We start from the raw sequence: 15,631 nt of genomic DNA on the forward strand, positions 1-15,631 counted from the left end.
GGGGGGGGGGGGGGGGGGGGGGGGGGGGGGGGGGGGGGGACCGGGTGTCGTGGGAGGCAAGAATTTTGATAAACCAGAGTTTTCCAAATATAAGAGGATTTAGCATTACAGCCACTTAGCGGGCCAAGGAAACGCTGCGGCGCCCGCCCCCGCCCCCGCCCCCCGGCTCCAGACTGCGGCGGTGTGCACTGAGTCTGCGCGCGGGGTTTTTCTCGCTGATGCTGCAGATCTAGAGCGGAGAGGCTGGGGAGGCAGCGGGCTTGGGGAATGTGGGGGTGGCCGGGTTCCTGGCCTGGCCCGGGAGGAGAAGCCGCTACACCCTGAGTGCAGTTGCTTTAGCAGACTGAAAAAGACTCGCCAGCTCCCTGACACTTTCATCCTCCGCCCCTCCAGGATCCCCTATAGGGAGACCTTGGAAATCTCAGCCGTGTCTCCCCCAATCCTGCTGGCTGTGCCCGCCCAAACAACCGCGCGCTACATCTGCTCGTAGACTTTATTAGTGTTTGTTTTTAGTCATTTTGCCTGCTCACACAGGTCTCGTAAAGGGAGAGTACCCACTCTGGACTGGTTTTTCTTTTTTTCCTCTTTTCATCTTAAATTTTCCTTTAAGAGGAGGCCTTTCGATGCCTATACATTGGGCAGACGAGGCGAGGACCAACCAAATCCCAGCAGCAGCCTCTTTGCTCTTTTGAGATGGTAAGATTGTCCCCAAATATCTCCTGCCTGCCTCAGCCCCCTTAATCCTGACGGGTCCCCTTAGCCGCTGAAATAAATGAAGAGCAAATGACAACAGTTTAGGAAACACAAGGAGAATTGAGATCTGATGAGGTGGACTGCAGTGGCTGTGATTGAAAACCGGGAAGCCTCGCGTGGGGGAATACCATGTACGATGGAGTGGCACAAAGTCAAAAGAAGGAGAGAAACGGAACTAGGGACACTTCGGTACACAAAGTTGCCATTAAAGTTTATTTCCCTTTTATCCAGATAGGTGACGCTACACTTTGCCAGTTACTAAAGGCTGCAGATTTCTGCTCAGAAAATAACACCGAGGCTTCCAACATGTGTTTATTCCCCAGGCGCGCGCACACACACACGGTCTACCCCCTAAGCAAGCACGATGACAGGAATGCCAAGCATTTAAACAAAGACAGGCACCACCCCAAACCCCCAACCCCAACCCTCCGAAGTCTGCAATCCCAAAAAAGGATCCTTCTCTGGCTCTCTCTGGAGTCTGATGTCCTCACTTAACCACTGCAGCCCATCATGGTTTCTCAGAACACCAACGTGGCTCCCTGGGCGCACGCGGGATCCCCCAAGCCGCGGTTAACCATGCCCTAACCAAGATGCTAAATCGCGAAACGGAGACACAGGCGGAGGGGGGGAGGGGATGGGCATCGTCTGAGAAGGGGGAGGAAAAAAAAGAAAGAAACCTTTCCTGACACCCACTCCAGTGCTCTCACACACGCACTCGGCATTAGTAAGGGAGAGGAGGAAATTTACCAGCCCCAGGGAGGGAAAGCAAGTCTCCCGGGAAGACAGTGGATGCACTCACTGGAAAGAGGGGGGAAAAGCTTTGGCTTAAAGGGGACTGGGCTGGCTGGATTGTGCGCACAAGGAGTGGCCCCCGGAGCTGAAGCTGGGCTTTCCGGAGTGGGGCGGCTGGTTAGTACTCCTGTCTGCCTTTCTCACCTCAACCCGCGTCCCTCCCTTTCCGCGAGTGTGTAGTTTCGGTGGCTGGGCTGCTACCGCCGCCGCCGCCGCCGCAGCAGCAGCAGCAGCCGCTTCAGGGACAAGCTTGATCAGCCTGCGAGCTCCCAGAAGCAGCCACCACTTTGGGCAAACTTGCGGGTTTCCGGCTCGCGGCTGGCGAGCGGGAGCTTCCTATTTGCCATTCAGTGTCTTGGAGCTTTGGCAGTCCAAGGGGCGGCGAGCGCGCCCGCACCAGACTCTCCCAGACGCGAAAAGGGACGAGACAACTGCAGAATTCACCCGCCGTGCCAGGGCACTTCCGAAGCAACAACCGACTGGCACTTTTTCTCCCCTTGGCAAACTGGATTTTTTTTCTTTTTCTTTTTCTTTTCTTTTCTTTTCTTTTCTTTTCTTCTTTTCTTTTCTTTTCTTTTCTTTTCTTTCTTTCTTTCTTTCTTTCTTTCTTTTTTTTTTTTTTTAAGCTACTTGGCAGCGTCTCTGACTCCACCTCCCGCTCACCCCCTCCCCAGTGCCTTTGGTTTTTCTTCGGAAATCCGGACAGAATTGGGCATCTTTGTTAATTGCCATTGGGGGAGCCCGGCCGGGGGCTTTCGCCAGGCCATCGTCGCCTGAGCACCGAGCTTGGTTTGCTCACCTTTGAACTGCAAAGGGATCAAGTTCAGCCCGAGTTGCCAGCGTTGGGACTGGGAGGAAAGAGAGGGAGCGTGCAAGAGAGAGAGTGGGAGAAGGGGAAAGGGGAACGGAGAGGAGGGAGGAGAGTGGAGGAGGAGGGAGGAGAGAGAGGGAGGGAGGGGAGGGATCGAGAGAGAGCGGGGAGAGAGAGAGAGAGAGAGAGGCTGCAATCTCCTCCCTGAATCGCGCACAGCGCTGCAGATCCCAGTGCTCCGAATTGCGGGCCGAATGCAGGTGAGGAAAGGCACGGACTCTGCGGCTGCGAACCCAAACTTGGGCACCGCGCGGTGCGCACGGCTCAGCCTTCGCCCCCGCGGGCGAACGGCTGCTGCGGTTTCAGGCGGCGGCTTCGTGACTAATGACCTTGCGCAGAGTTGTTAAGAAAAAAAGAGAAACCCGAGCTCTTGGGGGTGAGAAGAGACTGACTCTGGGCGTCTCTGAAGATGGCTCGGGCTGCTCTTGGGCGCGCGGGGGGGACCCGGACGCGGACTGCTGTGTGACGCGAGTGGTCTCCACTGCACGGTGCCCGAAGCGACCTGCCAGGGATTTTTCATTCTCGATCTGTTGACTGGCTCCCCCGCTGCCAGAGCGGAGTCAGAGTTCAGACTGGCTTGTTGCTGGCCCCGGCGCCTCGTGCAGGAAGCAACTCACGTTTGCCTGGGCAGCCGGAGCAGAAGCTGGGTCTGGAGTGAGTGGCTGGAACGTGAATTGGACGCAACTCGAGTAGCAGCAAAGACGAACAGGGTTGGCAGGCGGGGGAGGCTGCAGGCTTGTTCCCCGCCGCTTCCCGGCTCCACCACCCGCCTGCCGGAGCGGTTCCGGCCCCATCCGACAAAGCGGGAACCGGAGCCCGGGATCCTCCGCCCGCTGCGGGGATGACTCTGGGGGGGGGGGGGGGGCGCTGAGCCCGCGGCGCGCAGTGTCCCGTGAACTGTGAGTACTGCGACTGAACGGCGGCCGGCGAGCGGGCGATTAGCACCCATTGCATGAATTATGAAACAATAACTTTCGGAAGAAGCAGAAGGAAAAAAAAAAAAAAGAAGAAGGATCTATCGCCGGTCCCCCTGGCGGACTCCGCACGGTGCTCTTGCCCCCTCCCTCCTCTCGCTTCCTCCTTTCCCGGAGAGAGAAGAGGACTGGGAGGAGGGCAGGCGGCCGGCCCCGGAGGAGGGGGGCGCCGAGGGGGCTGTGATTAGAAGGAGCAGTAGCAGCAGCAGCAGGAGAAGATGCTGAGGATGCGGACCGCGGGGTGGGCGCGCGGCTGGTGCCTGGGTTGCTGTCTCCTCTTGCCGCTCTCGCTCAGCCTGGCGGCCGCCAAGCAACTCCTCCGATATCGACTGGCTGAGGAGGGCCCAGCGGACGTCCGCATCGGCAACGTCGCCTCGGACTTGGGCATCGTGACGGGTTCGGGTGAGGTGACTTTCAGCCTCGAGTCGGGCTCGGAGTACCTAAAGATCGACAACCTCACCGGCGAGCTGAGCACGAGCGAGCGGCGCATCGACCGCGAGAAGCTGCCCCAGTGTCAGATGATCTTCGACGAGAACGAGTGCTTTCTGGACTTCGAAGTGTCGGTCATCGGGCCCTCGCAGAGCTGGGTGGACCTGTTCGAGGGTCGGGTCATCGTACTCGATATCAACGACAACACGCCCACCTTCCCGTCACCCGTGCTCACGCTCACGGTGGAGGAGAACCGGCCGGTGGGCACTCTCTACCTGCTACCCACCGCCACGGACCGTGACTTCGGCCGTAACGGCATCGAGCGCTACGAGCTGCTCCAGGAGCCCGGGGGCGGTGGCGGCGGCGGCGGCGGCGGCGGCAGCGGCGGCGGCGGCGAGGGCCGGCGCTCTGGGCCTGCCGACAGCGCCCCCTACCCCGGGGGCGGCGGGAACGGCGCGAGCGGCGGCGGCCCAGGCGGCTCCAAGAGGCGGCCGGACGCACCAGAGGGCGGCGGCGGGACCAACCCCGGTGGCCGTAGCAGCGTGTTCGAACTGCAGGTGGCCGACACCCCGGATGGCGAGAAGCAGCCACAGCTGATTGTGAAGGGGGCGCTGGACCGGGAACAACGCGATTCCTACGAGCTGACCCTGCGGGTGCGCGACGGTGGCGACCCTCCTCGCTCCTCTCAGGCCATCCTAAGGGTGCTCATCACCGACGTGAACGACAACAGCCCCCGCTTCGAGAAGAGCGTGTATGAAGCTGACCTAGCCGAGAATAGCGCCCCAGGGACTCCCATCCTGCAGCTGCGTGCCGCGGACCTGGACGTGGGGGTCAACGGACAGATCGAGTATGTGTTCGGAGCGGCTACCGAATCCGTGCGGCGGCTGCTGCGACTGGACGAGACGTCCGGCTGGCTCAGTGTCCTGCATCGCATCGACCGCGAGGAGGTGAACCAGCTGCGCTTCACGGTCATGGCCCGCGACCGCGGGCAGCCCCCCAAGACCGACAAGGCCACGGTGGTCCTTAACATCAAGGACGAGAACGACAATGTGCCGTCCATTGAAATCCGCAAGATCGGGCGTATCCCACTCAAGGACGGGGTGGCCAACGTGGCCGAAGATGTTCTGGTCGACACCCCCATTGCTCTGGTACAGGTGTCCGACCGAGACCAAGGCGAGAACGGGGTAGTCACCTGCACCGTGGTGGGTGATGTGCCCTTCCAGCTCAAGCCGGCCAGCGACACAGAGGGCGACCAGAACAAGAAAAAGTACTTTCTGCACACCTCGGCCCCTTTGGACTATGAGACCACCCGGGAATTCAACGTGGTCATAGTGGCGGTGGACTCGGGCAGCCCCAGCCTCTCCAGCAACAACTCCCTGGTTGTCAAGGTAGGAGACACCAATGACAACCCGCCCGTCTTTGGCCAGTCGGTGGTGGAGGTGTACTTTCCCGAGAATAACATCCCTGGAGAGAGGGTGGCCACGGTGCTGGCGACAGACGCCGACAGTGGGAAAAATGCAGAGATTGCCTACTCTCTGGATTCTTCCGTTATGGGGATCTTTGCCATCGATCCTGATTCTGGGGACATCCTTGTCAATACGGTGCTGGACCGAGAGCAGACAGACAGGTATGAGTTTAAAGTTAACGCCAAAGACAAAGGCATCCCAGTGCTGCAGGGCAGCACCACGGTGATTGTGCAGGTGGCTGACAAGAATGACAATGACCCTAAGTTTATGCAGGACGTCTTTACCTTTTATGTGAAAGAAAACTTGCAGCCCAACAGCCCTGTGGGGATGGTCACGGTGATGGATGCTGACAAGGGGCGCAATGCGGAGATGAGCCTCTACATCGAAGAAAACAGTAACATTTTTTCCATTGAGAATGACACGGGGACCATTTACTCCACAATGTCTTTTGACCGGGAACATCAGACCACATACACATTCAGAGTCAAGGCTGTGGATGGGGGAGATCCTCCCAGATCCGCCACAGCCACAGTCTCTCTCTTTGTGATGGATGAGAATGACAATGCTCCCACCGTGACCCTTCCCAGAAACATTTCCTACACTTTACTGCCACCTTCGAGTAATGTCAGGACGGTAGTAGCTACAGTGTTGGCAACAGACAGTGACGATGGCATCAATGCAGACCTTAACTACAGCATTGTGGGAGGGAATCCCTTCAAGCTGTTTGAGATTGATTCCACCAGTGGTGTGGTTTCCTTAGTGGGAAAACTCACCCAAAAGCATTATGGCTTGCACAGGTTGGTTGTGCAAGTGAATGATAGTGGGCAGCCTTCCCAGTCCACCACAACTCTGGTGCATGTGTTTGTCAATGAAAGTGTTTCTAATGCAACTGTGATTGACTCCCAGATAGCCAGAAGTTTGCACACCCCACTCACCCAGGATATAGCTGGTGACCCAAGTTACGAAATTAGCAAGCAGAGACTCAGTATTGTCATTGGGGTGGTTGCTGGAATTATGACAGTGATTCTAATCATCTTAATTGTAGTGATGGCAAGGTACTGCCGGTCCAAAAATAAAAATGGCTATGAAGCTGGCAAAAAGGATCACGAAGACTTTTTTACACCCCAGCAGCACGACAAATCTAAAAAGCCTAAAAAGGACAAGAAAAACAAAAAATCTAAGCAGCCTCTCTACAGCAGCATTGTCACTGTAGAAGCTTCTAAACCAAATGGACAGAGGTATGATAGTGTCAATGAGAAGCTGTCAGATAGCCCAAGCATGGGGCGATACCGATCTGTTAATGGGGGGCCTGGCAGTCCTGACCTGGCCAGGCATTACAAATCTAGCTCTCCATTGCCTACTGTCCAGCTTCACCCCCAGTCACCAACTGCAGGAAAAAAACACCAGGCCGTACAAGATCTACCACCAGCCAACACCTTTGTGGGAGCAGGAGACAACATTTCAATTGGATCAGATCACTGCTCTGAATACAGCTGTCAAACCAATAACAAGTACAGCAAACAGGTAAGATGTGTTCCAAATATATCTAAATATCCCACAGAAGGCTAGTAAATCTGAGACAGAACATCTTCTGTGAAGTTTTGTTTTCTCTTTTAAAGCTATTATTTAAAAAATTTAATAGCAGTGAATTAATGTGAATTCATAGGTCATTAATTGACCACAGGCCATCTGCGCAAGATGCCCCCTTGTATTTTGCAACTTATCAAACCAGCATTTACTAAGCTATCGAAGAATGTATTCAAAGTAGGCAGTGTTTTGTACATCTCTTTATCCTTGACAGTACTAATTCATCTTACATTTTCTATTTTCAGGATAAATATGTATATATGGTTTGGGTGGTTAGCTTTAACCTGAAATTATTTTGTTTTGTGGCTACTCAGTGTATAATTACATCCCGGGGGGGGGGGGAATTTCTAAAGTTACTACTGGTGCCTATGCAAATTGAACACTATAAAAGTTTTATCTGTGTTATGTATTATGTAGGATTGTACAGATCATGGAGGCTGGTTCATGCAAATATAGTAGCAAGACTGAGATACTTAAATACTGATTACGTTGACAAAAATGTTGATTTAAAAACATTTAATGATACACAAATATCATGCAAAACTTCATTTTAAATACTTCAGTGTCTGTAACAACTAGACTTCTGGGAAGCTATGAAGTTAGCACTTGCATTCTTCGTATTTGGTATTAAAAGTTTATAAGCAAAAGTAAAGTGCATGATCCATTTATTATTTAAGCTGAACAACAGAAATGTTCTTGTTTGATGCACTGTGTAAAAGAAAATTTTGGTCTGCCTTGTGATATCCTGACATTATTATGTTTATATGGAATATTCAATACTGTTGTTTTTCAGTGAGATACGGAGTTTTAAAAAAACATATTTTGAGATAACTTCAGAAAACAGAAAATTTATTTTTGTAGGTTTTGCTTTTGTGATAAATGTAATGCTCCCAAAGTTTACTTTTTACACCCACCAAGGTCTGACATTCGGCAAGTAAAACCTTTTGGAAACTGCTGTGTCTAATGCTGTAGTAGCCCCACTAATAAAATGCCACATATTTCTTATCACAAGAGCTCATCTCGAAAAACACATCTATGATTGACAAATAATATCAAATAATAGTTTTTCTATTAAATATGCTTTGCATGTAGAATGTGCAATGTGGGAAGAATTAAGGCCAAAGAAAAACTTGCTTTATAGTGTCATTAAAGATGTTATTGATGGGCTCATTAAAGACATAGAAAAGAGATATTAATTCCTTACTGCTTTCATAGTTTTAAAAATCAATTTCCTATAGAAATATTTGCTACTTATAGTACTTTACTGCAGCTATTTGGTTAAGGAGAAACAGACTTCACATGATTTTATATCCAATTACCACAGCAATCCAAGAAAATATAGGCTTGAACTTCATTACATTAAATGGCTTTTGAAAATATGTGATGCTTGTGAGCCTGAGTTACTTATTTCTTTTAACCTGCAATTTATTAAGTGGAAGGTTATATTTATTGTGCTATTGCTTTACCTGGAGTTAGAAGAAGAAGACTTTTGTTCTGTTTTTGGTACTTCTATCCATTTTGTAAATAAGGACATGTCCAGGTAAAATAATACTACTTTTCTAAGATGGTTTAGGAACACCCACAGATAAATTAAGGTCTATAGAAATTTCCTTGGAAAATGATAACATGTAGTGCAAAAAGTATATGAAAACATCTTTCTTCAGAATGTTTACTTCTTCACTGTCATCTTAATGGGATGTTTTGTCCCATGGCTGAAAGGCATTTACATTTTAAATTGCACAATCTTCAACTTCGGAATGGACATAGCAGGTGGCAGATTTATAGATATTTTATACAACCCATTCATGTGTTCTGTGCTGTCACTTAAGCTTTATTTGCCTCATCAAATGAGTTTGGCTCTATATTCTTGAATATTTAAGACAGCCAATACCAAGACTGCTGTGGCATCCTATTTAAAAGGCAAAGTGATATGCTTATAAATAAACTAATGTATGGTGTTAGAGACTCTTAACAGAGCAAAGAAGTCTGTATACCAAAATAGAAAACCTGCAAAGCCATTGGTATAAATCATGCAGTTTGCCAAAAGTGACTGGAAAACTTCTATGTTGTTAGGTATTCAAAAGATGTGTAAAGTTTTTACCATAATAAATAGCTGAAACAAAATGAAATAAAGGAGAATGAAATACATTCCCCTTAATGTAATTAGTAATAGTAATTGATACTCTTCATCTCTTCAATATTGCTGTCAGGGGACAAGGGATCCATTTACAAAGTTACATTCTGTTTAGACATCTGACACAGTAAACAGGATCTTTTTTGTTCTGATTTTTGTTTGTACCATAAGTAGATGATTTTCCATTTTTATTTTTTAAAAGATATTAGCTGTACCTAAAAACAACTGCCAAAATGTATTTTCTGTGTTTAAATTTGATATAAAATAAAATAAAGAACACAGGTTTTGTTATAATTCTCCCCTTTGATATTGAATTTATCTAAGAAAAACCCTGAGGGATGCCATATTTTAATTCCTTATGATAGGGATTAATTAAAAATCAAAGATTTCATCTGACATAAAGTCTTCATTGTATTTATAATTCTCTTGAATTGCTTTAACATAGTTCTTTACCTGTGATATAATGGATAGGGTATTTGTTTACAGTGTTTTCCTCTTCATGATAATTAGACATTTCAAAGTGTTGCTTTTAAATCCTGGTAATGGTTATATTGTAATAAGTTAAACAGCTTTATGGAAACAAGTTTGTAAATAATGCCCCTCCCCCCTTTTTGGCTTGTTTTCACTGGGTCTAGAAATTTTTAAATCAAGCTTCTGTAGTTACTCTTTGGCAGAATCTAAAAGATGTGTGTTGCAGAGTTGCTGTATTTTTTATTTCTTTCTTTCTGAAAATCACACCTTAGCAAAACTGATGATGTAGCCCAGGTTTCCATAGTTCAGATCTTTGCAGTTAAAACAATAGCCTTTGCTCTCAACTAAATAATGTGTCTAGTTGAGCCTAATGTGGATCATTGACAGCATTATTGAGATTAAGTGTCCACCTTTCCTTTGCTTGGTAAACCTGGTTTTAGTGGTTGTTCAAGTTTTGTGACTTGGAAATACAATTGTGCTTTTGACTTATAAAATAAAAGCAAAGGCATTCTATTTTTCTACTTATTTTATAATCTTCAGAGTCGTATTATGTGTTAAATATTTTTTCAATTTTCTTAAATAATAGTATAATTCCAGAAGATTAGTAAACATATGAAAGTATAGTCACTACTTTGTTTATTATTTTTAGGTCCTGTTGAGTTTATTCATGCCATGCTCTTATTTAGATAACGCACTGGCAAGTAAAAATTTTATTGTATTTAGTAAATGGAAAGTAAAGTACTTTACTTTTGGCAAGAGTAAGGAAGATACAGCCTGAATAAACATTAATTTAAAAATCCATTTGTAGCTGATGCAGAAATGCTCAAGAAAAATTCATATTAAATCCAGTGATAGTTTCCCTTGCCTTTGGAACTGCAGAATGGAGTCTGAATAATATTCTCTTTAAGTGCTCAAATTGTGTTCAATATATTCATTGTATACTTAGTAAAAAATACGGCAGAAATTATTTCTTAAGTTACTTCCAGTCTGGAAGCAAATGGATGACTTGCCATCATCTATTAGAGTTTTCAGCACTGAAAAAAGTAAATATCAGTTTGTTCGTGTATGCACATTACATCATACGTATTATAGTAGGAACGCATCTGCAGAGTGATGCCAACCATAGCTTCTAGTCTCATTTCGATAAGCATAATTTCTACAATATGATTCTTCTGTGTACAACCAGAAATCTTTCAGGAGGTACAGGGCATCTGCATATGGTGAAATTTCTGTTACATTTGGCCTGATGTAATAGACGAGTGGCTAATAACTGATGAAAGGTTATGTTTTTCGTCAGGAGATATCTACTAAAGCAACATTACCTAGATCTCTGGATGTCTATGAATAAGGAAAGGGTCATCCACTGATCTGATCTACCTTGCATTTATAAATTTTTATGTCAGGTATGACAATCTGAAACTTATCTCAAACTTATCCCAAGTCAATTAATAACTTAGACATGAGACCACAAAGTCAATTTATAGATTTTAAGTAAATCATGCAGCTGGATAAATATAGCAAAATCATTCTTTCCTGTTATCTTCTATTTTGGAGTAATTACATACCTTATAAATGTGGGAAAATGTACACCTGTTATTTCTTTTTCTTTCTCTGTCTCTCCGCACACACAAACACATACAGATATATTCATATAAACTAAGTATGGCACCATTGGACTTTTATTTCATTGTGATATTCATACATTAATAAACAGAACATATTTGAACTTTAAACATATACAAAACTGAAAGAAAATATAATCAACCATTAATGTTTGTATCTAAAAATCACTGGAGTCATCACATTTTTTAATTAAAAGATATCATCCAAACCAGTTCCCTCATTTTATATGAAGAGAGACTGAGGCCTTTATCTCTCTGTACCATTGAGGTGTGAATTTGGTTTTCTGCTGGTTCCTTGACTGATGCAATGAAACTTAAGAAGTTGAAGGCTTTATGATAAAATAATTTGGCTAAGATCACAAGATTATTGAGGATACAATGTGGATACAAGTCATGGAATGCAGAGGCCAGTGTTCTGGTTCTATTTTTTATCTCTATGAATAAAATTGAAGTCACATAATTTTCACTATATATATTTCAATAGAGAAAGAAATCTGAGATTTACCTGTGTATGTATAACTGTATATTTGATTAGAAAGACTGAATTTTTTACAATAGGATGTAATTCTGCTTTAGGCTCTAGGTGTTTTTTTTTTAATATTTTATTTATTTATTTGACAGAGATCACAAGTAGGCAGAGAGGCAGGCAGAGAGAGAGAGAGGAGGAAGCAGGCTCCCACTGAGCAGAGAGCCCAATGTGGGACTCAATCCCAGGACCCTGAGACCATGACTCGAGCTGAAGGCAGAGGCTTTAACCTACTGAGCCACCCAGGCGCCCCTAGGCTCTAGTTTTTAATCTGTAAATTATTGGAAAAATTATAATTCAAATTTTATAGCTATTCAAAGGAAATTAATGGTTCTTTTTCCCTATGTAGAATAACAATTGATTACACTCATTGAAGTAACTTAACATAGTTTAAAACATATATGCAACAGGTTAATTGACAGAATTTTTAATTTTAACAGAACCATGACAACAGGATGTAAGCTTCTATCTGGGATTAGTATATCCTCAATAAAAACATAATAGAAATTAATAGAAGCTTTCTATGCTGTATGTATAGAAAGCTTATACGAATTCTAATCAGAATAATCTTTTACCTTTTTCATCAATATGGATGATTTTGTCTGGCTTCTCTGCTCCTTTGCATTTTGCCAACTTTGCCGTTGTGCTCTACCTTCATAGTGCCCTTAACACACAGTTGTGAACTAACTTTTCTTTAATTTTGTTTTCTAGCAAATTTTAAAAGAATGTGACATTTTTAAATTTTTCAGTTGGATTGCCTCTTTTGTTAGGGCAGTTAACCAATCCAATGTATCAAGTTTAAATTTATATAGTGATAAAATGCTAATGATGGACTTTATTAATTTCAAAAATAAAATTTGAACTGTTTTAAAAACTGAATATACTGTGATAACCATTGCTTCACAATTGTCACCAATGCTATTAGATATTTTGCCACCATATCTTTTCCTGAGAGAGAAGAGTGGTAGAGGTTATGTTGGAAATTTAGTATAATAATTATTTAGAGCTTTATGTTTAAGCTGTATATAAGCAATTTCTGGACTATAGCAAGGCTCCCCATCCATTTATTTACTGTGACTCCATAGAAACAATAAGATCTGTTCATATAGATCTTGAGTCAGCTCTACTTTTCTCTCTTATTTATTTTAAAAGCCTTTAGAATCTTTTTTAAAGCAGGGACTCCGTTTCAGAACATTACACAGGCTTTATTTAGCATTAGTGTTGTGGGAGAAATCACATTCCAAGAAGAACTGAGCTGAAACCACTAAAACTAATCTTAATTATCACTTCTGGTGAATTAATGTTTTAAAGGCGGAATAAAAGTTTATTTTCAGGAATTTGGTGATGTTTATATTGAACTCTAATGCTGTGTACAAACAAAAAAAACTAATAAAGCTTCCGAGTAGGATTCATCTGATGAGTTAACTTTACCCACCCTGGGCATTTTTATTATTTACAAACAGGTAATTAGTAAATAAAAAAATCTCTGCACCAAAACCTCTACCACAGCATTCTGATTGGGTAGAAGATACTGGGGAAAAAATATTCATCACACTTTTTTTTTTACCTGCATAAATCTTTATTTTCCTTCTTTCAGATGCGTCTACATCCATACATTACTGTGTTTGGCTGAATTCCACTCTAATATGATGCTCCATTATGCACCATACTCTGATGACCTTGCTACTCCGAAACCTGCTGGAGCCTGCCCTTGGCCGTGGGGTGTCAGCCAATCACTGCTTGTTTCACTTGTGCATTTGATTTTCAAGGTTTTATTTTTTTTCTTTTTTTTTTTTCCTCCCCCTCATTTAAGGAAGAATACTATTGAAATAAATAAACTTATTAAAAAAGCAGTATTAATAAAGAAATGTGCTACCAATGGATGTCTAAGTCACCAGGAATTCCATTATCAAAGAGGTGGTTAGCAGAAATTAAAAAAAAAAATAAAAAGGTCCCAAGACACATTCCAGCAATACTTTTGAGATTCTAGCTTTCTGTGGACCCAGGAAAATTAAGTCTACTGAGTCTTTGTCTGTAATAGCTTAAATAGTGATGTTTGATAAAATTCCAAGTTGATCAATATTTTTAAATGGCTTTGGAATCACAATCTTTTCCAGGCCAGTGAGATAGTGTGTTAGAGTAAAAGATAGTGTCTCTTGTTCATCCTGTGTGTGTATTTCTAAATGTCACTGTGTTTATTTGTGTGTGCTCCTACACATCTATATGCAAGGACTTTGAGCAAGATTTATTAAAAGAAATTGTTTATAAAACAAATTTGAGAGATTAATTTTGTATTAAGTAGTTACTGCCAATGGACTGGTTTATCCTTAATCTTGAAATACTGACCAAAGAATCTGTACTATCTATAGAATTTTTAAGTTTTTGTTGTTGTTAAATTCCTTAAGAAAATTTGGAATTTTTACTTAGATTTATGAAAGTCACTGTAGTCACGTTCAGAAGGGATTTGTGGCTTCCTGCTTTTGTGGTACATTTATCTGAAGGCTATTCTATTTGATGTCAGATAACATAACTTCAGGCTGCTTCCGAGAATTCAGAATTTAGATATGGTTGAGAGAGAGAGTGGCTGAATTTTAGTTCTGTAAGTAATAATCTGGGTAAGTTAGGGATTCCACTGGGTGGTCCCTCTAATTCTCTAATGTTTATATATTTATGTGTGTTTGTTGTATGTGTATTCGTGCCTAAAAATAAGTGTTTTGTGTGTAAAGTTTGATCAAATTCTAATACATTTACCACATCATCTGCCCTACAAAGTTTTCCACAAGTTTTGAAATACTAAGAATGCCAGATTCTTGGAATTTTGTGTGTGTGTGTGTGTGTGTGTGTGTGTGAACTATTGTCAATATAAAAGCCCTCTAATAAAAATAAATAAATACTTGAAGAATACTGGGTCACTCAGTTGGTTTAGCGTCCAAATCTTGATTTCAGCTCAGCTCATGATCTCAGGGTCCTGAGGTAGAGTCCCATGTTGGGCTTCACACTGGGCGTGGAGCCTGCTTAAGCGTCTCTTCCTCCCTTCCCCTACCTCTCCCCACCACACACACACGCACACGCTCTCTGTCTCTCTCTAAAAAATAATGATGAGAAATAAATATTGGAAAAATACTAAAATGTGGAGTGATAGGCAGTGTACTTTAACCCATGCAATTCCCTAATGTATATATTTCAAGGTTTTTATTCTATTAGGTGTTTAATTTTACAAAAACAAATGACATTTTCAGAAATATTCTTGAAACCGTAGTGAAATTCCTGAATAAAACCTAATTATCCTCAACTTCTCAATTTGTTTTAAGCACAAGGACCAGTCTAAGAAGCTGGTGAAAAAACCCTTACCACTTTCTGCTTCTTGAAAATGTCATGTTTCCTCATCAAAAGTAGTAAACTTCCTTAGGTATACTTAAAGTATGAATCCTGTAACAAATCATATCAATTAAAAAACAAATTATACAGGAAAAAGGTCCAGAATTTTAGGATAATCTAACTGCAACTACATAGAGAGGATATACATAAATACTTTCACAAAGAAAATTCTAAGGCAGCCTTTTGAAAACTTGGGTCGCAGCACATTATTGAGGCATGGATTGATTTAGTGCATCTCTACCACAATCAGAAAGATATGAAATAAAACACAACCATTCCAACTACATCACCCGTAGAGTGAGAGTAAATGTTGTCATGTGCAATCCCTATTTCAGTTGTGTATGTGTGTTCCTACTCTTGGTTGCCATGGAAAAATGTGTTTTGTTATGGAAACAGTTGAAAAGTGTTCAGAACCACCACTGCAGTTTGTTTGGAGTGGGGAACTATGGCTATTATTGGAAAAACATAATAAATCGCAACAAAAAAAATAACACTCCCAAAGATTTTAGTGTACTAGGTAGCTGAATCAGAGTCATCAACAACATACTATTACAGAAGTATTCATCAACAGCAAAAGCTTTTAGAAGCCTATTACCATTTCTCTGTGTGTATATGTGTGTGTTTTAAT

The 15,631-nt window shown here is 43.4% G+C and overlaps 1 protein-coding gene across 8 annotated transcripts in view; it reads left to right on the plus strand.

Annotated features, from left to right (window-relative positions):
* The first annotated feature begins 962 nt into the window (after window positions 1-962).
* PCDH7 (protocadherin 7) overlaps window positions 963-15,631 on the plus strand; it is a 421,951-nt gene continuing 407,282 nt past the window's right edge. For 4 of the 8 annotated variants that reach the window (XM_059382138.1, XM_059382147.1, XM_059382165.1 and 1 more), the window contains exon 1: window positions 964-6,809. In XM_059382138.1, the coding sequence (XP_059238121.1) occupies window positions 3,609-6,809 (3,201 nt within the window). In that variant the 5' untranslated portion in view covers window positions 964-3,608. Of the gene's footprint in view, window positions 6,810-13,222; window positions 13,509-15,631 lie in introns of those variants that run through there. The other 4 variants (XM_059382122.1, XM_059382132.1, XM_059382184.1 and 1 more) reach the window with 3 other exon arrangements.

Source organism: Mustela nigripes, chromosome 1 (assembly GCF_022355385.1).
Source record: "Mustela nigripes isolate SB6536 chromosome 1, MUSNIG.SB6536, whole genome shotgun sequence".
NCBI lineage: Eukaryota > Metazoa > Chordata > Mammalia > Carnivora > Mustelidae > Mustela > Mustela nigripes.